The sequence below is a fragment of the Carcharhinus amblyrhynchos genome, chromosome 13 (assembly GCF_965287045.1).
Source record: "Carcharhinus amblyrhynchos chromosome 13, sCarAmb.v2.hapA, whole genome shotgun sequence".
Lineage (NCBI taxonomy): Eukaryota > Metazoa > Chordata > Chondrichthyes > Carcharhiniformes > Carcharhinidae > Carcharhinus > Carcharhinus amblyrhynchos.
Genome location: NC_137336.1, coordinates 72,812,447 through 72,839,929, shown reverse-complemented (window position 1 = coordinate 72,839,929; position 27,483 = coordinate 72,812,447). Strand labels below are relative to the sequence as shown.

Sequence of the window (27,483 nt, the reverse complement as noted above, 5' to 3'; positions counted from 1 at the left end):
TAAACAAATGGCAAAATGAATTTATTTCAAGGGGAATACAGTATTGAATTAAGGAATTTTGCTAAAACTATACAACTAATGAAAGCACACCTGGAATGCTATCAACAGTTTTGATTCTGTCATCTACGAAATGACATGTTGGCAGTGAAGGCAGTCAGGTTCATCGGGTATGGAGAAATTTCCTTATGGGATGAGATTGGGCATGTACTAATTTGAGTTTAAATGAATGACAAGTGACTCATTGAGACACGGGATTCTGAGGGGTCTTGACATCATAAATGCTGGGATATTGTTCGGCTTGTGGGTCCACGGCCAGGTAGCATAATCTTAGAGAAAGGGGTCACCCATGCAAGACAGAAATGAAGAGGAGATTATTCTCTGAGGATGGTGGATCTGTAGATTTCTTTCCAGCAGAGAGATGTAGTGGATGAGTAGATAAGTATGTTCAAGGCTGAGATAGGAAGAATTCAATCAGTAAGAGAAACAAAGGTTATTGTGATTAGGTGGAAAGTGGAGTTATCAGATCAGATTAGTCATGAATGGCGGTCAGACCCGATGAGCTAGATACGCACTTCTGTTCTTATGTTTTATGGTTACATCTCAGATAAGCAATAAAATGTCAGTTAAGCAGACAATTATAACTAAGCATGATTAATAGTTTAGTTTGGATTCATGTTCCTCAATAATTTGCTTTCCAAAACTTTGGCAGGCTGCAGGATGAATCACCATTGGCTGGGTAATGCATGAGTTGGCTCATTTCTATTGTAAATTTAAGCTCATTTCTATTGTAAAAGGAAGAGTTTGCTAAAGCAAGTATTGCAGTAAGGCTTGTCCTTGTTCTCCTTGAAGACGCCTTGGCTGAGTTGCTTTAGGCAGAAGGCGCAGACAAAGTGCTCCGGGTGGAATCTCTTGCCCATGGCTGAAATGCAGCGCCCGCAGATGGGCTTCTGGCACCCACTGCACAATGTGCCCTGGCGCTGATGATAGTGCAACTCGCAGTAAGGCATTCCACCAACTTCAAAGAAACTGCCATTCAAAAAAGGGGTGAGACAATCCTAAATTAGAGACAAAGAAATGGAAAATGTTACCGTTTTGACATTCAATGACAAAACCATCATGAAGCCCCGAACTACCAACATTCTGGGGGTTACCATTGACTAGAAACAGAGCAAGACCAGCTATTAAATGTGATCCTGACAAAATCAGGGAAGAGGCCTGATACCCTACCGCAAGTAACTCACCTCATGAGTCCCCACACTACCCACCATCCTCAAGGCACAAGTCATGAGTGTGATGAATATTCTTTACTTGCCTGGATGAGTGCAACACTCAATAAGCTCGATACCTCCAAGACAAAGCAGGCCACTTGGTTGCTACCACTAGCACAGGCATTCAATCCTTCCACCACTGGTGAACAGTGGCAGTTGTATGTACCATGAACTCAAAAGTTCCTTCGGCAGCACCTTCCAAACACATGATCACTACCATTTGGAAGGACAAGAGCAGCACATACCTAGGAACACGTTACCTAGAGGCTCCCCTTCAACTCTCCCACCATCCTGACTTGGAAATATGTTCCCATTCCTTCACTGTCAGTGGATCAATATCCTGGAATTCCCTCCCTAAGAGGACTGTGAGTGTACTTGGGAACTGCAGTGGTTCAGGAAAGGAGCCTAGAGCTACCTTCTCAAAGGTAATTAGGGATGGAAAATCAATGTTGGCCTAGCCAGCGATGCTCACATCTCATGAAATGAATTTCAAAAAAACTACAAAGTTGAAGAGAAGCAGTTGAAGGACAGTCAACCTGTCAAATGTATAACGTAAAAGCAGAAAGAAATCATTCATCCCAACAAGCCATTAGCCCAGGAACAAGAGAAGGTCATTCTGTCAATGTAGCTTATTACATGTGAACAGACGTAGGACACTGCACATGGATTTAGAAGGTATATTCAAGCTGTGGTGTATCGTTGTTTAACCTGGCAATGGAATAATACAGGGTTCAAAGTGCAGGTACCACAATTAAAGGCACCATCAGGGCCTCTCCAGCACCTACAAGTGGACTATATTTCACTGTCACCATGCCAAGGGTAACAGACATTTTGGTTGTGGTGGACCAATTCTCCAGATGGTTAGACGTTTCTCGTACACATCACGCCACATCCTCACACACAGCAAAGGTTCTCTGTAAAGGCTGTATACATCTGTGGGGCCTGCCTGTTAAATAGACTCTGATCAAGGCACACATTTCACAGGGACTGCATGCCAGAAGGTTTGTCGCTTGCTGAACATTACCTGAAACTTCCACAGTCCTTATCACCCAGGACAAACCACACATTGAAGAATCAACTCTGCAAATACCATCAGGAGGGTCTCAAATGGCCCCAGGCACTTCCTATAGTATTGTGCACAGGCAGCCCTGAATAAAACAAAGGCTGAGCCCTTTTGAGGATTTTGCTAGTACGCAAATGTCCTTTAATGTTAAAGCCAAAGAGGATTCATGTAAATTTGCCAGAAAAAGCAGCTCACCTGCGGACTGGGAGAAAATTAAAATCCAGCACAGGTAAACAAAGGCTTTAATTCGGAGGGTGAAAATAGAATATGAGAGTAGGTTTGCAGAAAACATAAAAACTGACTGCAAACCCTTCTATGGATATGTGGAAAGAAAAAGACTGGTGAGGACAAATATAGGTCCCTCACAGTTAGAATAAAGCAAATTCATAATGGGCAATTCCATAGGTTCATAACTCTCTGAGTGTGGACATTCTTCCTCATCTCAGTCCTGCATGGCTTACCCTTATTCTTAGATCGTGACCCCCAGTTCTGCACTTTCCCAACATTGGAAACATTCTTGCCCCATCTAGCCTGTCGAGCCCCATCTGAATTTTATATGTTTCTATGATATCCTCTCTCATTCTTCAAAATTCCATTTTGAGTACAAGGCAGTCGATCCAATCTCTGTTCATATGTCAATCCTGCCATTCCAGGAATCAATCAGGTAAACATTCGCTGGATTCCCTCAATAGCAAGAATGTTCTTCCTTAGACTAGGAGAGGAAAATGGTATGACTTCATCAAGGCCCTGCATAACTGCAGCAAGACATCTTTACTCCTATATTTCTATACTCTTACAATGAAGTCCAGCACGTCACAAGCTTTCCTCAGTGCCTGCTGTACCTGCATGCCAACCTTCACCAACTGTTCCACCATGACACCCAGGACACATTGCACCGCCCCTTTTCCTAACTGCCACCTGTTTTTGCCAGGAGTACATTCCAGAGACGAGACAGAAGTAACTGTCTTTGTCATCTAGGCGAGAATACCAATCTATCTCCCAACGATATACAACGGTATTGCCATCACTGAACTGCCCACCATCAAATGTTTGAAAGGTGCCATGGAGAAGGTGGCTTCTCAGTAGTTGTGTCACTGGGCTAGTAATCCAGAAAGCCAGGATAATGTTCTAGGAACCTGAGTCCCACTACAGCAGATGGTAAAATCATAAATTCATTTTTCATCGTGGAATTGCAAGTCTATAGGTTTCTGATAGACAGGGGAATTAAGGGTTATGGGGAGAAGGGGAGAAAGGGGAACTGATCCACTTCAGATCAGCCACGATCTTATTGAATGGCGGGGCAGGCTCGAAGGGCTGGATGGCCTGCTCCTGCTCCCATTTCTTATGTTCTTATGTTCTTATGTATTCACTTCCATTGGCTTTAGCTGATTGAGCGTATTATATAATGCTAACTAGAACAATTCCAACTACTTGGAGCTTCTTCCTAAATTCAATTTCATTTTTAACTGGAACTGAGCTTCCAGTTGGTATCCTATTCCTCACACGTTAATACATATACTGCATGCCGATGAGATTATCGGAACGTAACAGCGCTGGCCTAACGTAGGTGCCACCTTCAGAATCGTATATTAACCTGAAGCCCAGTTTGCTCCCTCAGTTGTACGCGAGCAGCATTGCAAAAAGGTGATCAGGAGAGACCTTAACTTCTCAACTAATGACAGAATTTATGAGGTTAACGTCTCAGGAACTGATCGAGGGGCACAGAATTATGATCAGGAATTGCCACCCAAGGTCGAGCCTGTCAATAGTCTGTCAAATTTTGTGCCCCATTTGCTACGATTTCCTCGGTCATCAGAACCAGAAAATTTACCCCTTTGCGATCGTGGGATATTAGAGGATGATGGGTCTCACTGCCTGAAAGGGCGGTAGAGATGGGAACGCTCATAACATTTAAGAAGCATTTAGATGAGCATTTGAAACACCATAGCAAACAAGGCTACGGAGCAATGTTAGACAATAGGATTAGGGGAGATTGGTGCTAGACAGTCGGCACAGACATGCGGGTCGAAAGGCCTCTTTCTGCGCTGTAATACTCTAATTCTGTGACCCTAAAAGGCAAACGGTAAAGTTATTAGCAGAGCGCTACCTGTGGGCTCTGTCTATTCAGTAACTGGCTTCAATCCACCCATTCTCTGAGCTATCAGTGATCATTACATCAGAAACATACTCCGCAAAGCCCATCGAGGTGTGAAAATATTGCGCAAACTACACAATTACTAATCAGTTCTCAATCCGAAATGCAGAAAGATGACCAAAATCGCAAAAGGGTTCGTTTTGATTAATCACTACTTACTCTGCAGACAAAGCATTCCGGGTGCCAGACGTTGTTGAGTGCCGAGAGGTAGTTATCCAAAACTGGGCGATCACAGCTGCCACACTTGGGAGCGAACATGTTGAAATAGTCTTTGCGACAATAAGCTTTCCCGTCTTTCTCATGGTAACCTGAAGAGGAAGGAACAAAGGTGTGATACACATGAGGGGATAGTGCAGTATTCTGATCAGCATAGAGAATATGGAAGAGAGTGGGCGTAAGAGAGAGATAGAGACTGGGATTGAGCAATATCGTATCAAATGGCCAATCAAGAATTCTGCCCCGTGCTCAGTTTCATTAATATTATTGGAACTAAAGATCAGCTATGTCCAGTAAGGGTCGGCTGATGAGAGCCCTCTTTGGTGGCGTGCCTGTCTGGGTTTCAATTTTACCCCAGAAACGTTAACTGCCGCATTCCACATCAGTATTTCAGATTAATCTCAACAACCATCAAATAAAAAGCATAAATAACAGAGGAACTATTTAGAATTAATATTTTTTATACCCTAGTTTCTGTCTATAATCTGGAAATGGTTTTGTCAACAGGAAAAAAGCTATGAAGCCAAATATAAAATTACAATTCTTACTCTGTAACTTTGTGGGCTAGAGAATACGAACATACGAATTAAGAACAGGAGTAGGCCCCTTGGTCCATCGAGCCCACTCTGCCATTAAATTATCTCCATGCTAATCTAATTGTAATCTCAACCCCATATTCCTGCCTACCCCTGAAAATTTTCCAAAGACTCTTGTACGCTATGGCAGGTAAGTACTCATGTAAATGCTTCTTAAATGTTGTAAAGGCTCCCGCCTCTACCACCTTTTCAGGCAATGAGTTCCAGATTCCCACCACCCTCAAGATGAAAAAAAGATGTTCCTCAAATCTCGTCTAAATCGTGTGCCCCTTACCTTAAATCAATGCTCCCTGATTATTGAAACCTCCACTGAGGGAAAGGTTTATTTCCATTCACTTTAATGCCTGCATAATCGCTTGCACATCAATCAAGACTACAACTTAATTTTATGTTAGAGCTGTGCAGTAAAACAAGTGGCAATAAACTGGTCAAAGTCAATATATCTATAGAAATTAGAACAGTACAGCACAGTACAGTTCCTTCGGCCCCACATGTTGGGCCGAGCTATGTCCGAACCCAAGATCAAGCTATCCCACTCCCTATCATGCTGGTGTGCTCCATGTAACTATCCAATTAACCACTTGAAAGTTCCTAAAGTGTCCAACTCCACTATCACAGCTCCTGCTTATTCTGCTTGCCATGGGTTAAAGATTGCTGCATCCTGTCTAATTTACAGTTGATCCATCTCAGCTCTTCTCTCGCCTTGAAGGTAGAAGTCGAAAGGGTGTCCCCTCCTGCGAGTGAGCCCAGAACCAGGAGGTACTGCTTAAAATTAGGGGATACCCTTATAAGACTGTGATAACAATGTTTTGTCTTTTAGAGTGTTGTGCGACTTTGGAACACTCTGCCTCAGAAGGCGGCGAAAGAGGGGTCACTGCATATGTTTAAGGCGGAAGTAGATAGATTCTTGTCACGCAAGGGAATCAACGATTATCAGGGGAATGTGGAACTCAAATCACAAAAACATCAGCCATGATCATATTGAATGGCCAACAGATGCTCCTATCTCGCATGTCCATTTGTTCATCACCCAAAAGTTGAAATGACCACAATTGCATTTTACTCATGTCTCACCAATTACAAGTCTCTTACCATTACACAGGCACTCATGCTTAGGCTATATGAAAGGTTGGAATGTTCTATGGGTAACAACACTTCACTGACTGAATCCACATTTGGACGGAGCATTCCCAACAGTTTGAATGGTACAGCCTGAGGTAACTCTGAAAAAAAAACTTACCCTCGCTTCCAAATACATCACCGCACTTCGCACAGAAAAAATGTTCCGGGTGCCAGGTTTTATCCAGGGCTGTAAGCACTTTCTGCAAAAATACAAAATGAAGCCAAGTGAAGAAAAAACAATATTTGACCCTTTTGAAATAATAAGAAATGTTAGTCTGATGCTTCACAATTAGTGGGGTGGAGAAGAAAGCTACTGATAGGACAATTAATTCAAGGTGGAGTTCCAGAGTGAGCTGATCCTGGAACATGTTGTTAGTGTCTGCCCAAGGTATACAACATGTGGGGTGCCACTCCGCATCAAACAGTCTCTCCCATTCTTACTCAAAAGATACTCAATACATAACGAGCATATCTTCCTTAGTCATCAGGAAGGAAGGCTATCCATTGCACCACAAGATTCCCTTCAGTAGAAAGATTGATGGAGCAGACTCTTATTCGCAAGCACAGAGTGAGAACTGTACATTGATCACCATATTGATATCCATTTACGTTGACTTAAATTTGACTCTCTTGTGTGCGGAGCCATTAATAATTTTATGCCTACACACAACATCCGAGCAACTGACCCACATAGCGCCCGCCCCCTTTGCCTCTGTAGGCTGGGTGGCTCTAGGAAACAGTATCTCACTTAATTATATTGCAGAGTTATTAATAAGTTAGCTATTCAGAGTGATATAAACCACAGCAATTCCAAATGCCATGCATTATGCTTCTAATTACTAAATTAAAGTAACTAAGAGCAGAATTTTTAAATTTGAAGGAAAACATATACACTGGTCCAGTAATCTAGCGACCCCACTACAGTATGGGGACTCCAGTTGGAATCCTAGCAGTGCAGATGGTGAAATTTAACTTCAATAAAAATCTGGAATTAAAGGTCTACTGATGACTATGAAACCTCTGTCGATTGTCGTAAAAACAAATCTGGTTCACTAATATCCTTTAGGGAAGGAAATCTGCTGTCCTTCCCTGGCCTTGCCGAAATGTGACGACAGAGCCACAGCAATGTAATTAATTCATAAATGTTCTCTGAACTGGCCAAGAAAGTAACTTGTTTCATGACTAATTCATAACTAAGGGATGGGTAATAAATGCTAGTCCAATCAGTGATTGCCACACCCCACATACAATTTTAAAAACTTACACCCAGGAAAATGGCAAAAAAAAAACAGAATGGAAGTCAACTAATGCAAGCTAGCAACTGTTGAATTTATGATGCCGTTAGGTGAACTGGGCGGCATGGTAGCGCAGCAGTTAGCACTGCTGCTTCACAGCTCCAGGGTCCTGGGTTCGATTCCCGGCTCGGGTCACTGTCTGTGTGGAGTTTGCACGTTCTCCTCGTGTCTGCGTGGGTTTCCTCCGGGTGCTCCAGTTTCCTCCCACAGTCCAAAGATGTGCAGGTTAGGTTGATTGGCCATGCTAAAATTGCCCCTTAGTGTCCTGAGATGTGTAGTTAGAGGGATTAGCGGGTAAATGTGTAGGGATATGGGGGTAGGGCCTGGGTGAGACTGTGGTGGGCGCAGACTCGATGGGCCGAAGGGCCTCTTTCTGCACCGGAGGGTTCTATTTAAAAAAAAATTAAATTCTCAAATCAATGCAGTTAACAATTACCAGAGAAACATGGAGAGTAGCGGCAGAGTACCAACAGACGTAGGATATTCGGGGATGCAGAACAGCTATGCATTAAACAACACCTGAACATCATCAGTATCTCATTGTCTTGGGAATAATCTAACAATATGAAGGCCGCTGTATAAATACTAAAATTGACATCATATCAGGCTATGCAAACTGGAGTATGTGCATTTCTCCGCTGTTATTCAATATGCCAAACATTCCTTGAGTATGGAAACCAATTAAACTGAATGTCAGAAGTTTAATGAATTAGGAAGTTGATAAAACCTGCCTCGCCTTCCCTGTGACGGGATCACTGTCAGCTACACCTGAAGATCCCGCCGGCAAGAACCCCGCTGCTACTGCAGATTGCATCAGCCGTACGGGAAAAAAAAACAATTTCAATTACTTGTCAACAGACTTACATCCAGAATAGGGCCACTGCAGTAGGCGCAGCGTGGGGAGAAGAGATTGTGGTAATCCTTGTGGCAATAGGCTCGGCCATCACGTTCGCAAAAACCTTTCAGTCCGATTTCTTCTTTGCAGTGAGCACAGACAAAGTGCTCTGGGTGCCAGGTCAAACCCATCGCCGTGACAATCTACAAGTCATAAGAACACAAGAACATAAGAAATAGGAGCAGGAGTAGGCCATCTAGCCCTTTGAGCCTGCCCCGCCATTCAATAAGATCATGGCTGATCTGAAGTGGATCAGTTCCACTTTCCCGCTTTCTCCCCAAAACCCTTAATTCCCTTGTCTGTCAAAAACCTATCTACCCGTGACTTAAATATATTCAGCGAGGTAGCCTCCACCACTTCAACGGGCAGCGAATTCCAGAGACTCACCACCCTTTGAGTGAAGAAGTTCCTCCTCAACTCCGTTATAAACTGCTCCCCCCTTATCTTGAGGCTGTGCCCTCTAGTCCTGCTGTCCTTTCTAAGCGGGAAGAATCTCTCTACCTCTACCCTATCCATTCCTTTCATCATCTTATACATCTCTATAAGATCCCCCCTTGGCCTCCTAAACTCCAACGAGTAGAGACCCAGTCTATTTAAGTCCCAACATACATCATATCAGCAGAAAACACGTACATGTGAACATAGCAAATTGTAGCAGCAGTAGACCACTCGGCCCCTCAAGCCTGCTTCACCATTCAATAAGGTGCTTGCCGATCTGATTGTGACTCCAAACACTCAGAAGAAATATATACGATTGGCGTGTGTATAAAATGGCATTGATAGCATTTTTTCCACTAATTCATTCAATCCCCCCTTACTTTCTAGTCTGCATATCTAACATCCAATCCTCGATGGCCACCCTTTTTGTATAATCTGATTATAATAAGAGGAAAACTATGGTCTCCGGACACATATGATATCCTTGCCACCCATTACATCCACCTCCTAAGTCAATGCTGCCAGTATTTTGCCACCTAGCTACGTTGTATAACCAAAACAAATCTCCCTCTCCATTGAAACATCATCTGTTTTCAACCTCAAAGGGGAAGCATCTCTACGATCCCACCCTAACTGCTGCTGATAGTCATGTACATGTTCTATCATGTCCCCTGTGACTACTTCTGAGAGTTTACCAAACTCAATCACCCTTAAAATCTAACATTGAAAAGTTGAGGTGATTCGATATCTGCTCTCAATCAGAAGTCCACTCTTCTCCACTCTTCAACGTCTTACCAATTGTTCTACACTGGCTAGCAATTAAGTACCAGTATGATTTAAAAATACAAACCCTTGTTTGAAAAACCTTCCACACCCTGGCTTCCCTCCCCTGTTCTCCAGGATCTACAATCTCATCCAGCCCGAGAATCCTATGCGATATCTGCACTCTATAATCCTGCTCTTTTGAGCTTTCCCGAATTCAATTGGTCACCGTGGGTACCTGGATGTCCAGTTCTGTCATCTCCTCTCTCTATATCTCTTTTTCCTCCATTGAGATCCTCCTTAAAGCCTACCAAGCTTTGGTCATCTGCCAGAGGTTACATTAGGTGCCTCAGTGTCAAATTTATTTTAATAATGCTTCTGTGATAAAACTCAAACCCTTTATTGTGCACAGGTGGTGTATAAATACAAATCGCTGTTTTTGCTATCAGGAGTAGAGCTATTGACAAATCCCATTAATTCATAAATGCTATTGACCTATATAGGCTCCTAGCTGACAAAAATTTTACATAATTCCTCCTTTTTCAATTGCTTCAATCTCCTCCAGAATATTTGCTCTCCTTACACTGGTCTTCCGTCCAAATGTAGAGGCTCAACATTCAGTGATCTATTTCTTCTGCTTTGCAATCCCAGACATTGCTGCTATCTGTCACTGAAGCTCCTCACAACCATTATTTTTCTATTGTTTTCTTTTAATTCCTAAGAAGGCGGCACGGTAGCACAGTGGTTAGCACCGTTGCTTCACAGCTCCAGGGACCTGGGTTCGTTTCCCGGCTCGTGTCACTGTCTGTGTGGAGTTTGCACATTTGCACATTCTCCTCGTGTCTGGGTGGGTTTCCTCCGGGTGCTCCGATTTCCTCCCACACTCCAAAGATGTGCAGGTTAGGTTGATTGGCCAGGCTAAAATTGCCCCTTAGATGCTTAGGTTAGAGGGATTAGTGGGTAAAATATGCAGGGATATGGGGGTAGGGCCTGGGTGGGATTGTGGTCGGTGCAGACCCGATGGGCTGAAGGGCCTCTGTCTGCACTGTAGGGTTCTATGATTTTATGATTCTAAGTATTGACCTGATGGGAAGATAACGTGCCTTTATTGTGCTTCTGAAGCACCTTGGAGGGTTTTTTTTTCAAAAATAAGGAGGAGATACTTTTCAGTGTTAGAACATAGAACATTACAGCGCAGTACAGGCCCTTCGGCCAATCTAATGACCTTCTAACCTAAACTATTCCAATGTTATCCATACGCCTATCCAATGACCATTTGAACGCCCTTAAAGTTGGCGAGTCCACAACTGCTGCAGGCAGGGCATTCCACGCCCTTACTACCCTCTGAGTATTCTAACATTGTATAGCTTTGTTTCGTGCATATTCAGTCTGGAGGCTACGTTGACAGCTTATTGCTTCTAAATAATAATGTTGCCCCTGCAGATTAACGGTCATAACGTCAGTGAAATGTCATTCTCTGTAAAAGTCAGCCTCAGTGCTACAGCAACAAGTCCCTCCAGATGCTCCTATCACTACTGGGAGGACTTACTGTCCCTACGATGCGTTTCTTGCAGGAATTGCAGACTCCCTTGGCATCGGTGCTGACTCCAAGTTGGTGGAGGTCAGATTCCAAGGTTCCCAGCATGCTGTCCAGCGAGCTCTCTGCTCCCTGGGGTGCTGTTTGTGGAAGCGGAACGAACGGGGCTTTTGTAGACTCGGTGGGGCTGAGGAGCTGCAGGAGAAAACAGCGGTGTTAAACCCTCGGTGCTTGTCAAAGTAGCAGACACTTACAAACCTCTGGGTTAAATCCATCGAACGCAATGATTTTCGAGAGTGCGGTTCTTGACTCACACAAATCTGGGAATTCAGGAAAAAGTGGAACAAAGGGTAATTTGAGCTGGAAATTCGCGGTGAATCAAAGCGGGTGGTGTTTGAGACTTTCATTTAACTGCAATGGCATTAAAGTTCTTCCTCTGCAGAGAGAGTGCGGGTACGCGGCGGGAGTTGCCGTCGGCGAGTTGGAAGATCCTGCCACCGGGAACAGCCCGAGATTTCGGCCAAATGGGTGAGCAAGCTGACATTGCCCAATGTGATTAATTTTCTTGTGGAATTAGAAATTGAACACATTTGAATGTGGAAGGGTTAGCACAGAATGTACACATTGAGTAGGATCATAAGAATGTAAAGCTTGGAAATTGGTTCCGTGGGACCTCCATGGTGTTTTATTTTTTATCAATTCGTGGGACATGGGCGTCGATGGTGGGCCAGCATTTATTGCCCGTCCCTAATTGCCCTTGAGAAGGTGGTGGGTGAACCGCCTTCTTGAATCGCTATGTGCCACATGGGTTAAAGTATTGATATATAATGAGAGCCCAATGAGATATAGCCACATTTTACCTGTATTCAAGTAGGCCCCATAACCTCCTCGAATATTGCCAACCACTTGCTGTTTAACATGCCCAGTAAGATACTTACGCCAGCCAGATTGGCCATGATATCCTCCAGCTGCTGGGCTGCTGAGGTTGGGCTCAGCATGCTTTCCGTGGTAACCTGAGGCGCCTCCCTCACGTCTTTTATCTCACTGAAATAAAAGAAGTGAAAGGAGTTAGAAATTCAGACAGGCGTGAAGTAATTAACTTTGGCATTGTAGATATTGAAGCTGTACATGCTAACTGCCCTCATCAATGTCAGGATATGGGTGATAGGAAGCAAGGCTACTTATTAGCTCCTTCACTCCCATTGTTCTCGGGTCAATTGAGAGCACGTGGTGAAGTTACATCTATATTGCCAATTGGGTTAAGTTCCATGATATTGGTCCAGTAGGGTGATGTACATCCAGGTTTGCATACAATGAACACGAGCAATAATAACTTTTAACTGTTGCTCTTCTGATTGGGATCATTCATTGGGCTTATAAGCGATAGGCAGCTTGGCTTTGTGCGGGGGAGATCATGCCCCACAAACTTGGTTTAGGTTTTTGAGGAAATGACATTGAGCATTGACAAGAGCAGGGCAGTGGTTGTTGTCTACATGAACGTCTTTGACAAGGTCCCTCATGACAGACTGATACAGAAGATGAAATCACACGAGATCCGCAGTGAGCTGGTAAGATGCATGCAGAACTGGCTTGAACATAGAAGACAGAGAGTAATGGTGGAAGCGTCTTTTCATGACTGAAGAACTGTGAGCAATGGTGTTCCGCAGTGATGACTGTTGGAACTCTTATTGTTTATAATATATATAAATGATTTGGAGAAGAATGTAGATATTCTCATTTGTAGGTTTGCAGTCGACACAAAGACTGGGGGAGCTGTGGATAGCAAAGAGTGGATACAGAAGGATGTAGATAGGCTGGAGACCTGAGCATAAGAACATAAGAACATAAGAAATAGAAGCAGGAGTAGGCCATCTAGCCCTTCGAGCCTGCCCCGCCATTCAATAAGATCATGGCTGATCTGTTGTGGCTCAGTTCCACTTTCCCGCCCTCTCCCCATAACCCTTAATCCCCTCTCTTATCAAGAACCCATCAACCCGCTTCTTAAAAATATTTAGCGAGGCAGCCTCCACCACTTCAACGGGCAGAGAATTCCAGAGATTCACCACCCTTTGAGTGAAGAAGTTCCTCCTCAACTCCGTTCTAAACCGCCTCCCCTTTATCTTGAGGCTGTGCCCCCTAGTCCTACTGTCTTTTTTGAGCGGGAAGAGTCTCTCCACCTCTATCCTATCCATCCCATTCATCATCTTATACGTCTCAATGAGATCTCCCCTCATTCTTCTAAACTCTAACGAGTACAAGCCTAGTTTATTCAGCCTCTCCTCATAGCTCAATCCCCTCAACTCCGGTATCAGCCTAGTAAACCTCCTCTGCACTCCCTCCAGGGCCAAAATATCCTTGCGCAGGTGCGGCGCCCAAAACTGCACACAGTACTCCAGCTGCGGCCTCACCAATGCCCTATACAGCTGCAGCAAGACCTCCCTACTTTTATATTCAATCCCCCTCGCTATGAGCAGACTAATTTGAGATAGAACTTAATTCAGGCAAATGAGAGGTGATGCATTTTGGAAAGTCTAATGCAGGAGGGAAAAATACATTAAATGGCAGTACCCTTAGAAACATTAACATGTAGAGGGACTCACGTGTTCATGCCCATAGATCCCTGAAAGTGGTAATACAAGTGGATAAGGTGGTCAATAAGTCATATGAATGTTTCCCTTCATAAGTCAGGGCATACAATATGACAATTGGCAAGATACTACAGATGTGTAGAACTCTAGGTAGGCCACATTTAGAAAATTGTGTACAGTTCTGGTGACTACATTACTAGAAGAATGTGGGGGCTTCGTAGGAGATACAGAAAATGTTTACCAAAATTGGGTTGATATTCTATAGCGTTTCAAAGAATGAGAAGCTGATCTCATTGAAACTTAAGAAGTTCTTACAGGATGCAAAAGGGTAGATGCAGATAGGTAATTTCTCCTGACTGGTGAGTCTGGAATCAGGGGACGCAGTCTCAGAATAAGAAGCAGTCCATTTAGGATACAGAAGAAGAGAAATGCCTGGAGCATATTAGCTTTGAGGAGAAATTGGACAAACTTGGATGGTTTTCACTTGGACATTGGAGGTTCAGGGGCAACATGTTAGAAGGTTATAATATTATAAGTGCCATGGATGGAACGGACAGTGGGAATCCTTTTTCCCCAGGGTACAAACGCCAATTACCAAGGGACATATATTTAAGGTAAAAAGGAGGAAGTTTAAAGAAGATGTGAGAGGCAAGGTTTTTACCAAAGGGTGGTAAGTGTCTGGAATGTGTTGCCAGAGGAGCTGGTAGAAATAGTAAGGTTTACGGGGCATCTTCACAGATACATGAATAGGCAGGGAATACAGGAATACTGACAGTGGAGAGGCAAAAGGTGTTTATTTTAGATAATAGAGTCATACAATCCATATAGTGCAGAAGGGGGCCATTTGGCCCATTCAACCTGCACCAACAACAGTTCCACCCAGATCCTATAAAAACTGACCAAGGTGCCGATATTCTTTGTGAATTCCTTCGAATGGTTAGTTTCATTACCCACAATCTATCATGTGAGTATCTGGTATATATCCTTGTGACAGTACCCTAACGATCGACTAAAATGATGTTAAAATGGGGGTGATTGGTTAAGCAGCAACGACGCATGTACAATCTAAAGATTAACTTTTGTGTTAAGTCAAATCATTCCAATTTATTTTTGCTTACCTGTAACCATAATCACTTTCATTAAGAGCATCACCTTTAGATTCAGCTACATTGACGTGGGTCTTGTAGACTGGCTGTAACTGGAAATGCAGTAAACACATTAATGGAGAAAGGCATGCATTAACCAAATCATATAAACAGCACAAGTGCACCTGAGGGGATATCATTTGTATAAATTCATATCAGCAGAATGTTTCTGAAGTTTTGAGGGTAGCATTCCAGTTTGCCACCGCCATTGCAAAAGTCCTGGGCAAATGTCTTTTCAAGGGTAGATTTCCTCCTTAAAACATTCAGTACTCTGGTTGATGATGATTCGGCCTGAACTGACAGGGAGTGGCACCAGCATCTAAACATTATGAAAGAGGAATAACATGCACGCAGTCAGATGGTGTTGCAATGAGGGAGAGTTTAAGGTTTCGATAATACTACCAATCTTGAGGGGTTTTTTTAATGGTGGTCTGAAGTAATGTCTAAACAGCTTTTTTGAAACAGCTTAGTATGAATTACCATTGGTGCGATAATTGACAGTTCGGGCAGATGTTTGTGAGGAACTGGCGTTAATGGATTTTATTATTCTAAAGATACCAAAATATCCAGTTTGAATGAATTGTATTTGCTTTATTTGCACTTGAGTGGGGATTTTTTTTTGTCAGTTTTGTAAGAGTAAGCAAACTGCTTTGGCAGCAGCTCGAACTTAGTTACCGAAACTTCTGGAGAGCAATATACGTGCAGGACCACTAGGATTTCACTCTGACTGAATACAGGAGCAGAAAAAATAGGAGATTTCATTTGCCCAGTTTTAATCATTTTAGACATTTCTTTTGTCGCATACACGTAAATTGTAAGCTATACATGTTTCCCTTCTCACCATAATGATCAATTCAAATCTTTACTGCAGAAAGTGCATCATATAAGAAACTTCAAAACTACAGTTTATTCCTTCTTTAAACATATACGTCACAGTTTTAGGGTAAGGGGTAGTAGATTTAAAACAAAGATGAAGCGGAACTACTTCTCCCAAAAGGCCGTGAGTCTGTGGAATTCACTGTCTCCAAGTGCGGCGGATAGCAGGACATGGAGCAAATTTAAGGGGGAGCGAGACAGATTTTTAATCAATAATGGGTTAAAGGGCTGTGCTGAATGGTCAGGAAAGTGAAATTGACCGAGATAAGGTCAGCATTGGTGGTATTAAATAGGACAGACTGGATTGTTCTGCAGAGAGCCACCTGCAGTTGATAGTTCTTTCAGTGTCGCAATATCTCTGTGACTCACTGACCTCAATAACGTTTACGGAGCATGTTGTAAGTGAGCATTAAGGGTGGGATTTTCCGCTCACCCCCGCCCCAACACAGGAAATTCCTGCCTGAGGTCAACAGAACATTAAATGGACCATCAGATTTTCCTTCCCTTCCGCGATGACTCCCACGGTGGGCAGAACTGGAAAATTTACCAAAGTTAATGTGAAATTCACCAACTATTTTGTGCAGTAAATTGAAATGAATTTGAAGTATGTACATGAAATATATCCTCTTTAAGCAACGTTGGTCAGCTCACCAGATACTCTAAGAAATTTCAATTTCAAGAATTAACTTGACAAATATTGAGTTGATTTGGTGATTTTTTTGGGGGGGTGAAAGCAGCAACTAATACTGGCGTGGATGGCAAAGTGCAAAGATCCTCTGATTTGCTTTAATAATTTCAATTGGGGAAATGAAGTTGCAGAGGAAACTAGGAGAACTTCCTGGTCTGCTATGTGGCAAATCTTTCTTTAAGGGATCTTGGTTAAGTGAAATCTGGAGCCCGTGCTTTCTTCTTTCTCCAATGAAGATGCCATAGAATCATAGAGTTTTACCAGATGTAAGGAACAGGATGTTCCAATGCTTGCTACAATGGTTCCTACCTAGTATCGAGTGTAGGACCTTCTGGGAGTGCTTGGATATGTCACCACATCAATTTTCAATGTTATAGGTGTAGAATCATCGAGATTTACTGCACAAAAAGAGGCCTTTTGGTCCATCATGTTATACTGACCATCAAGCACCTAATCCATTTTTCAGCACTTGGTTCTTAGCCTTGCATGCTACTACGATTCAAATTTTCACCTAATTCCTTCTTAAATGTTACGAGGGTTCAAGTCTCTACCATTCAAGTCCAAAGGTGTGCGGGTTAGGTTGATTGGCCATGCTAAGAAATTGCCCCTTAGTGTCCAGGGATGCAGAGGTTAGAGGGATTAGTGGGTATAATATGGAGGGATATGGGGATAGGGCCTGGGTGGGATTGCGTTCGGTGCAGACTCAATGGGCTGAAGGGCCTCTTTCTGCACTGTAGGGTTCTACGATTCTATCATTTGAGTCCCACCATCATTCACTATCTCACAATGGCAAAAATACAAAGAGGGAATTTCCAGTCCTGATCACTGACAGAATCATTGCTGGTGAGGCAGAAAATTTCACAGACCAGTAAAAAGCTTGATCTTGGGTGGGAATTTCCAGTCACAGAGCTGGAGGGACTGGAAAGTCTAGCCCATGATGCAGAGGATAAGCATTCCACGAAGTCTCATTCTTTTTTACCCCAGAAAGTGCAATGAGGGCGCATGCCTCTCCATTAATTCTCGCTATTGCCATTTCATGTATTCAACTTCCTCTCGTGAAATGTTTCTTACTTGTACTGTTTGCATGGTGGATGCTTCACTTCTGCCACCAGAGGCCTGTGAAGACAGCTCGTTGACATTCACTGAAGACCCTAAAGCACTTCCCTTTGTTCCAAATGCCGACAGGAGGTCATACTCAGGTGGAGCTAAGTCATCTGGTTTACTTCCATGGTTACTCACTGATGTTTGCTCAAGTTCAGCCAACAATATATCTGAAAGTATAACAGAACGTTAAACAGGAACCATTAATCACATGCACACTCATGATGAGTGACCTCAGTTGTATATGACTTAGTTTGAGATCACATCTGCAGTAGCTGTTGTTCTCCTTGTTTAAGAAAAAAATGCTTAGCAACAGTTGAGAAGTCTTACTTGACTAATGCACGTAAAGTGTGGGTTGCCTCAAGAGGAGCAGTTGGACAACTTAGAACAAAGAACAAAGAACAAAGAACAACACAGCACGGGAGACAGGCCCTTCGGCCCAACGAGCCCGCGCCGCCGTCCCATTGTCTCAGTGACCTATTCATGATTTTAGTCTACGCCTAATGTGTGAGGATCAGGGAGGTCCAATATAGGGACAATTTGTTACCCAATCAATCAGCCTAAAAGCACATCTTTGGGATGTGGGAGGAAACCGGAGTACCCGGAGGAAACCCACGCAACCACGGGGAGAACGTGCAAACTCCCACAGACACAGGCCCAAATCCATGCGTCCGCACAGCAACAGAGATAGTCTCTGAGCTGTCATGTTGCCCTCGAGATGGTCCAGTTTAAGCACACTAACGACATGAAGCAATAGGCAACTCCCGAAGCAGCGTCCAAGAGCAGCCCACTACAACCTGCCGCATGCATGCCCCTTGCTGGTCAACAAGGTGGACTTAAATGCCTGTGGAGACAAAAAATTCATTATTAAACAGGCAAAGACTGTAACATCCCTGAGGCAAAAAACGTAATCCCAAGCCTACAATGTTTAGTAAGGCCTGCTATATCCCCCTATATGTAGACCGCTCATGTGGCTGTCTAAGTGACTCTTAAACAACCCTAGCGTGCCTGCTTCCACCACCTTACTCGGCAGTGCATTCCACACCCCCACTACCCTTTGCGTGAAAAACTGCCCTCTAATATTTGTCTTATACCTAGCCCCCCTCACCCTAAGCCCGTGACCCCTCGTTCTATCCATTTCTAATAGCGGAAAAAGCTTACCACCATTTACTCTATCTATCCCCTTCATAATCTTATAAACCTCTATTAGATCCCCCCTCAGCCGACGTCTCTCAAGGGAAAACAGCCCAAGTTCGTTCAATCTTTCCTCATAAGACAGCCCTTCCATACCAGGCAGCATCCTGGTAAATCTCCTCTGCACTCTCTCCACGATCTCTACATCCTTCCGGTAGTATGGCGACCAGAACTGGACGCAGTACTCCAAGTGAGGCCTAACCAACGTTCTATACAACTGCAACATCAGACTCCTACTCTTATATTCTATACCCCTTCCTATGAAGGCTAACATACCATACGCTTTCCTCATCACATTCTGCACCTGCACCGACACCTTCAGGGACCTGTGCACTTGCACCCCCAGGTCTCTCTGCATATCTATACTCCGGATAGTTCTACCTTTTATCGTATAACTCCCCTCCACATTATTCCGGCCAAAGTGCATCACCTCGCATTTCTCCGGATTAAATTCCATTTGCCATCTATCTGCCCAATCTACCAGCCTGTCTATGTCCTGTTGCATTGCCAGGCACTGCTCCTCAGTACCCGCCAATCCAACCATCTTAGTGTCATCAGCAAATTTGCTGGTCACACCACCTACCCCCTCTTCCAAGTCATTAATATATACCACAAATAGAAGAGGTCCTAGTACCGAGCCCTGCGGCACACCACTGGTGACAGACCTCCAATTGGAAAAGGAGCCTTCCACTACTACCCGCTGTCTCCTCCTCCCAAGCCAGTTCTCCACCCATCTACATACCTGGCCTTGTATCCCATGAGCCTTCACCTTTTCTATCAGCCTACCATGAGGGACCTTGTCAAACGCCTTACTGAAATCCATATAGACGACATCAACGGCTTGTCCTTCGTCAACCGTTTTTGTCACCTCTTCAAAAAATTCCACTAGATTCGTAAGGCACGATGTCCCTGTAACGAAGCCATGCTGCGTATCCCTGATCAGATTGCAGCGCTCCAGATGTTCATACATCCTATCCTTGAGGATCCTCTCCATTAGCTTGCCTATAACTGAAGTCAAGCTCACCGGCCTATAATTCCCTGGGTTATCCCTCTGACCCTTTTTAAACAACATAGATTCGTATCCACTGGGATTTAGAAGAATGAGAGGCGACTGGATCAAAACGTTTCAGATATTGAAGGGTATCGAAGAGATGAGTGTGGGGAGGAGGTTTCTTTTTGTTGGAGAATCTAGAAATAGGGGTCATTGTTTAAAAAAGGAGATGAGGAGAGTTTGTTTTCGATCAGAGGACGGCAAAACTCTGGAATTCTCAAAAGGAACCTTTGAATATTTTTAAGTTAGGTAGATTATTTTTTGACAAAGGGATGAACAGTTACCCAGGCCATCAAACACTTAGAGTCAAAGTGGTTTACAGCATGGGAACAGGCCCTTTGCCCCAACTTGTCCATGCCGCCCCCTTTATTAACCACTACGCTAAACCCAAATCTGGCCCATAACATCCTATAGCCATCTTACCCATGTAACTGCCTAAACGCTTTTTAAAAGACAAAATTGTACCCACCTTTACTACTAACTCTGGCAGCTTGTTCCAGACATTCAGCACTCCCTGTGTGAAAAAATGCCCCCTGGACCATTTTGCACCTCTCCCCTTTTACTTTAAACCTATGCTGTCTAGTTTTAGACTTTTGGAAAAAGATATTGACTATCTAGCTGATCTGTGCCCCTCATTATTTTATGGATCTCTATAAGATCATCCCAAAACCTCCCGCGCTCAAGAGAAAAATGTCTTCACCCATCCAGCCCCTCCTTATAAGTCAAGCCATCAAGTCCCAGTAGTATCCTAGGAAATCTTTTCTGCACTCTTTCTAGTTTAATAATACGCTTTCTATAATAGGGTGACCAGAATTATACACAGCGTTCCAAATTGGCCTTACCAATGTCATGTACAACTTCTACAAGATGTTCCAACTCCTGCATTCAATGTTCTGACCAATGAAACCAAGCATGCCGAATGTCTTCTTCACCACTCTGTCCACCTCCACTTTCAAGGAGCTGTGAACTTGCACCCCCAGATCTCTCTGTTCTATAACTCTCCCCAACGCCCTACCATTAACTGAGTAAGATCTGCCCCGCCTCATTTATTATAATCCCATTTTCTGGCAATTGGTCCATATCTTTGTATACTATGGCAATTCAAATGCTTATCTAAATGCTTCTTATGAGGTTTGGACCTCTACCACGCTTTCAAACAATGAGTTCAAAATTCCTACAACCCTCTGGGTGAAAAAGCTTTTCCTTATATCACCAGTAAATCTGCTGTTCCTTATCTTTTAAACATATACCCCCTGGTAAGTGACCCCTCTACTATGGGGAGACAGGTTAATTCCTGTCGACCTTATCTATGTGCGTCATAATTTTGTACACTTCAGTTGGATCCCCCCTCAACCTTCTCTGTTCTAAGGACAACCATAGCTGAAACGCTACAGCCCAAGCATTTCCTGTTGAATCTCCAGATCACCCTTTTTAGTGTAACACCCTTCAGATGAAGTGGTGACTGAACTGCACTGAACTCCAGCTGTGGCCCTAGGTTTTATAGTAACTCCATCATAACCGCTCTGCTCTTATATTCTGTGCATTGGCAGTGATCCCATATGGTACCTTAAGCACCTTACCTCTCTGTCCTGCTGCCTTCATGGATCTTTGGGCATACAATTCAAGGACTCACTGGTCTTAGCATCCTACCATTCATTGCATATGTCCTTGCCTATGTTGCTGCTCCTAAAATGTAATGCCCCACAATTTTCAGGGTTAAATTCCATTTGCCACTGGCCCATCTGACTAGCCCTTCTATATCCTTCTGAAATCTCAAGCTCTCCTCCTCGCTGTTTACCACAACACCAATTTTTTTGTGTGATAATAGCGACATGAATCATTTCACAATAACTATCACAACAGACCTTCAATTCCAGATTGCTATTTGCGGCAGTGGATAGCAACCCAGATCCGCAAAAGTTGTTTTTTAATTCCCCTGAAAACGCCACTATGTCACCACGTTATCTGTGTGGAAGTTAAACTCAATTAATAAATCTGGAACTAAAACCTAGTCTAATGCTGACCACGAAACTGTTATTGTACAAGTGAAACTAACTGGTTCATTAATGTCTATGCAGGGAGGGCATGTTGCATACTTTGAGCCTTCATCTTGCACACAGATTACAGTGGTTCAAGGAGACAGCTCACCACCAGTGTCTTCTTGTGAGCAACAGCCAGTAAATATAATATAGAGGACAGCCATACACGGCTAAGGAAAGAAATGCATCCAGTCACAGAGGGATAAAGGATGCAATGCAGATCTCAAGGACAGAGGTCAGTATGTGTATGTGGAGGAGAGAGAAAACTCATGTCCCCCCTCCACCTCCCTACATCCACACACACACTACAAATACAGGGAGTGAATCTCCAGTAACATTGGAATGGGGAGGGGGTAGCCCACTCAGCCAACCGAACCCGCTCCTCGATGCAATGCGATCATAGCAATGCCTTTTTAAACACACTATGGCCATAACCCTTTATCATAGGAACTTTACAGTGCAGAAAGAGGCCATTCAGCCCATCAAGTCTGCACCAACCACAATCCCACCCAGGCCCCATCCCCATACATTACCAACTAATCCCTCTAACCTACACGACCCGGGACACTAAGGGGCAATTTAGCATGGCCAATTAACCTAACCCGCACATCATTGGACTGTGGGAGGAAACTGGAACACCCAGGGGAAACCCACGCAGGCACAGGGAGAATGTGCAAACTCCACACAGACAGTGACCCAAGCCAGGAATTGAACCCAGGTCCCTGGAGCTGTGAAACAGCAGTGCTAACCACTGCGCTACCGTGCCGCCCCATAATTACATTATTGCTAACTGGTTCTCTACTTTTATTCAGTAATTGTTCTTCCATAGCTCTCTGGGGTAGAGAATTCCAGAGATTCACAATCGTCTGGGTAAGGAAATTTCTCCTCGATTTAGTCTCAAATAGTTCCCCCCCCCCCTTATGATGTATCCTGTTCCCCAAACAAGGGAAGCACCTTACTTGCAACTATCTTTAAGTATTCCTTTAAGTATGTTGTTAGCTTCAATCAGATAACCTTCATTGTGCAACATCTTGGAGAATACAGGGCCACTTTACCCAACTTCTCTTCATAACAAACAAACATGGTGAACTTTTGTTACATGCCCTCTAAGGCAATAATATCCTTTTTGAGCTAAAGCAAAAGGCACTGTCCATAATACTCCATGCGTTGTCTATCCAAGGTTGCATATACTTGATTACTACTCCCGTATGCCAATCCTCTTATAATATGACTAGGTTAATAAATACTACTTGTTAGACATAGATAGGGGATGTATTTACATATGAATGTGTTCTCTCTGTATGTATGGAGTGAAAACGAAAGCAAATGTAACTACAACAGAAAAATTAAGAAAGATGATCCACAGGTGCTACGGTCCGCCTTGTTGTCCAACAAGGGGCATACACATGGTGGGTTGTGCGAGGGCTGCTCTTGGATGTTTCGAGAGTAGCCCAGTGCTTCACGTTGTTAGTGTACACTTAAACTGGACCTGCTGATGGGCAACACAGCAGCTCAGTGACTATCACTGTTTGCTGCGCATGGATTTGGGCCAGTGTCTGCGGGAGTTTGCGCATTCTCCCCGTGCTTGCGTGGGTTTTCTCCGGGTGCTCCGGTTGCCTCCCACACCCCAAAGATGTGGTCTTAGGCTGATTGGTGTAACAAATTGTCCCTAAATTAGTCTCCCCTCAATCTGGTTTCCAATGTGGAGTGCCATTAGCGTAGGCTAGGGTGGAATAGGGATTCACAACGTTGAAATGGTGGCATGGGCTTGTTGGGCCGAAGGGCCTGTTTCCCGTGCTGTGTTGTTCTTTGTTTTGTATGAAGGAAGAATTTGAATATGAGTGATTAATTGTGTGTGTTTTTTTTTGGTGTGCGTTACATGATCTTAAATGCAACCTTTAACCTTAGCACCTCCTGTCCAAGCTGGCATTTGTGGAGTTAACTTTTCCAAGGCTTCTGTCCATGTCAAACACCCAGCATGAGACACACAACAGGTGTTTGCCTATGCACGGAGTGCAAGAGCATCGTACTCATAGCGAACCAACATTGGAGGAAGTGAGACAGCCGCAAAAGGAAACCCTTCACTGCTGCAACTCTAGGCGTACTGCTTACCCTTTCTATCTCATCGCAGGCAGATGCTGAGGCAGCTCCTGCCTTATTTTTTTCTTCAATTCCATTCAAAACCCATCGCACTTGACTTACGCTAACACCAGATGCCCAAACCGACTCGCCCTTTCATTTCTGTAGTTTGAAAAGTCAACTCAGATGTTCTGCCGGAGTTAGATTTCATGTTTAACTTCGCTCGCCTGTCTGTCACCGCAGACAGCCTAAACATGCTCCAGGTTGCTAACCGCAGTGTGCAGAATTTGCAAAGTAACAGTTTCCGTTCCCAGCGTGCTGAAATCGATTGAGACTCACCATATGTGAAAACGTTTGTGGGGAGATAGATCATGTCGCTGTACTAAAATAATTTTTCCAAGAATTCTTAAATAGCCATTCAGTTTCTTAATGCGAGCATGCCAATAAGGAAATGCAGCAGGCCGTTCGGCCCCACCTCTCCCACTTGTGCTGTTCAATACCAAAAGGGCTGAACTGATTGGAGGCTGTATTCGAATTCTAGCCTATCCTTTGTTTTACATATTTTTAATTCATTTTATAGGATATGGGTTTCACTAGCTAGGTCAGCATGTGTTACATTTCTGACTTGCCATTTAGAAGCTGTCTTCTTGAACCACTGCAGTCCCAATGGGGAGTAGGTACACCGACAGTGCAGTACGGAGAAAGTTCCTGGATTTTGTTCCAGCGATAGTGAAGGAACGGTGATATATTTCCAAGACAAGATGCTGAGTGTCTTGGAGAAAAACTTCCAGGTTGTGGTGTTCCCAGCTGTGTACTCCTTAGTCCCTCTAGATTGTAGTGGATGTGGACAGGGCAGCATGGTAGTACAGTGGTTAGCACTGCTGCTTTACAGCTCCAGGGTCCTGGGTTCGATTCTCGGCTCAGGTCACCATCTGTGTGGAGTTTGCACGCTCTCCTTGTGAGTTTCCTCTGGGTGATCTGGTTTCCTCCCACAGTCCAAAGATGCGCAGGTTAGGTTGATTAGCCATGCTAAGAAATTGCCTCTTAGTGTCCAGGGATGTGTAGGTTAGAGGGATTAGTGGGTATAATATGTGGGGGTAGGGCCTGGGTGGGATTGTGTTCGGTGCAGACTCGAAGGGCCTCTTTCTGCACTGTAGGGTTCTATGGGTTTGGAAGGTGCTGCCAATGCAGGAGTCTTAGTAAATCCCTGCAGTGCATCTTGTAGATGGTACACACGGCTGCTGGTATTCATCTCTGGTGGAGGAAGTGAATGTTTCTGGAAGGGGCGACAATCAAAAGGGGTTGCTTTGCCCTGGACGTGTTGAGTTTCTTGAGTGTTGTTAGTGTTGCACTCACCCAGACAAGTGGGGACTGTTTCATAACACTTCTGAATTTCAAATGGAGGGCTGCCCAGAGTGTAAAGAAATACTCTCCACTTAGTATCTCCTCTTTCCCCATACTTCAGTGATATTCGTCAAAATCTTCATGCCGTTTATGACAGCAGAATATGAAAGTCCAACCGATGGTGCACCCCCAGAAAGGATTCCCCTGCAGGTCAATGGGAAAACCCCATTGACAATATCGGGAAGGTAAGATCCAGTAAACACTGGATACACGCTGCAGGGAGCGAGAACAATCCTGCTCATCTTTTTTAACATTTCCCTCTATATTTCCAAAGCCTCTTTTAAAATGACCAAATTAACCTTGATGGCCAGGCGCCCACACAACGGGCAGAAGGGCTTTTATTTGGTGTTGCAAAACTCAGGCTCGATAACACATCAGCTCACATCCTGTGTCAACTTCATTTTACATTGCCTCAAATCTGTGCCTTGAGACAACAGAAGCATTTTGATGTTATCAAGTTTTCTTAGCTAATCCACGGATGGATTAATGCCACTCAACAGATGAACCTCAGCGATTTTGCTGTACTAAACGGTTTCAAAGATCCAGTGAGTGGCAGAATCTGTAATTTGAAAGTTTAGCTGGCCAAGATTCTTTCTTGTTGCCAAATTAAGACATGCATTTCTACAGGATGAAAGGTTAGAGAGGTTTGGTGTTTATCCATTAGAATTCACAGGAATGAAAGCTGATGATATTGAAAGATTTGAGTTCCTCAGCAGACTGGATGTCGAAAGAACGTTTACCCTTGTGAGAAAGATCTGATACAAACTATTCGGAGCAAGAGTAGGCCACTTGGCAAACCTGCTCTGTCAAACAATACATTCATGGTTGATCTGATTGTAACTTAACCCCCCCACATTCCTGCCCACTCTGGGGAACATTTCACCCTTATATTAATCAATAGTCTATTCAGCTTTTCCTGTAAAAAAAAGTCAAAGACTCTGGTTCCAGGGCCTTTTGAGGAAGAGTTCCAGAGACTCTCATCCCTCGGAGAGAAAACATTTCTCCTTATAGAAGTTCATAGAAGTTCATAGATTCCTACAGTGCAGAAAGAGGCCCTTCGGCCCATCGAGTCTGCACAGAACACAATCCCACCCAGGGATTATCTTTGTCTTAAATGAGTGACCCCTAGTTCTAGATTCTCTGACAAGAAGAAACATCCTCTCCACATCCACCCTGTCAATACCCCTCAGGATCTTAAAGGTTTTGATCAAGTTACCTCTTACTTTTCTAAACTCTCGCAGATTTAAACTTAACCTCTCCAACCTGTCCTCACAAAATAATCCACCCACTCCTGGTATTAAACCAATAAGCCTTCTCTGAACTGCTCCTGATGTATTTTCATCTTCCCTTAGATACAGAAACCAGTATTCTACACCGTGTGCAGATCTGGTCTCACAAATGCCATGTGCAACTGAAGCATAACCTCTCTGCTTCTGTAACCGATTTTAGGATTAGAGGACAGTTCTAGGGCAGTTCAGGAGACCTTTTGTTCTCTTTTGGGTGGTGGTGAAAGTTTGAAACTGCCCCCAAGACAGTGGCAGGGTCATATTTTTTAAGGCAGAGGTGGATAGACTATTGACTAACAAGGGAGTTAAACCGTGCAGAGGATAGGCTGGGATGTCGAAGTAACTCTATCAAAGTGCTGGCAGAGGTGCCTAGGTTATATCATAATTATCATGAACCGTTCTCTATTAATACAAGCATTTATATACCGGACTATCAGTCCACAGAACTGAGGAGCCCCTTTGACCTACATATCTCTCCCTCTTCAGCGTCACATTTGTTCTCCACCTCGACAGCTTGCACATCTGCAATCTGATCTCAGCAGTACTCACCCAGTTCGTCCATGAGTGAAGAGGAGGGGCACCGATCACGTCCAGTTGTGCGGTTGTGTTCAGCTCAAGCTCGGATGTCGAAGCGGGTGGTCGGGGCGGTAGGGGGGATTGGACCTGTCGCTGTCTCCCTTGGTTC

The 27,483-nt window shown here is 43.9% G+C and overlaps 1 protein-coding gene across 1 annotated transcript; it reads right to left on the bottom strand.

The window, feature by feature from the left end:
* On the bottom strand, positions 1–27,483 carry LOC145351578 (leupaxin-like). Its single transcript, XM_080201171.1, has 9 exons — positions 27,348–27,483; positions 17,716–17,915; positions 15,054–15,133; positions 12,286–12,391; positions 11,360–11,542; positions 8,580–8,753; positions 6,539–6,620; positions 4,646–4,794; positions 1–1,055 (listed from the first exon to the last, which is right to left on the bottom strand). Exons 1-9 carry the CDS (start codon positions 27,358–27,360, stop codon positions 783–785), a joined length of 1,260 nt encoding a protein of 419 aa, XP_080057297.1. The 5' UTR covers positions 27,361–27,483; the 3' UTR covers positions 1–782.

Coding starts and splice junctions, on each gene's coding strand:
- LOC145351578 (XM_080201171.1), bottom strand. Junction 8,754..11,359: donor AGAAACGCATCGTAGGGACA/GTAAGTCCTCCC, acceptor TATGACTTGTAG/ATTGTCACGGCGATGGGTTT. Junction 1,056..4,645: donor CGGAATGCTTTGTCTGCAGA/GTAAGTAGTGAT, acceptor TCTCTAATTTAG/GATTGTCTCACCCCTTTTTT.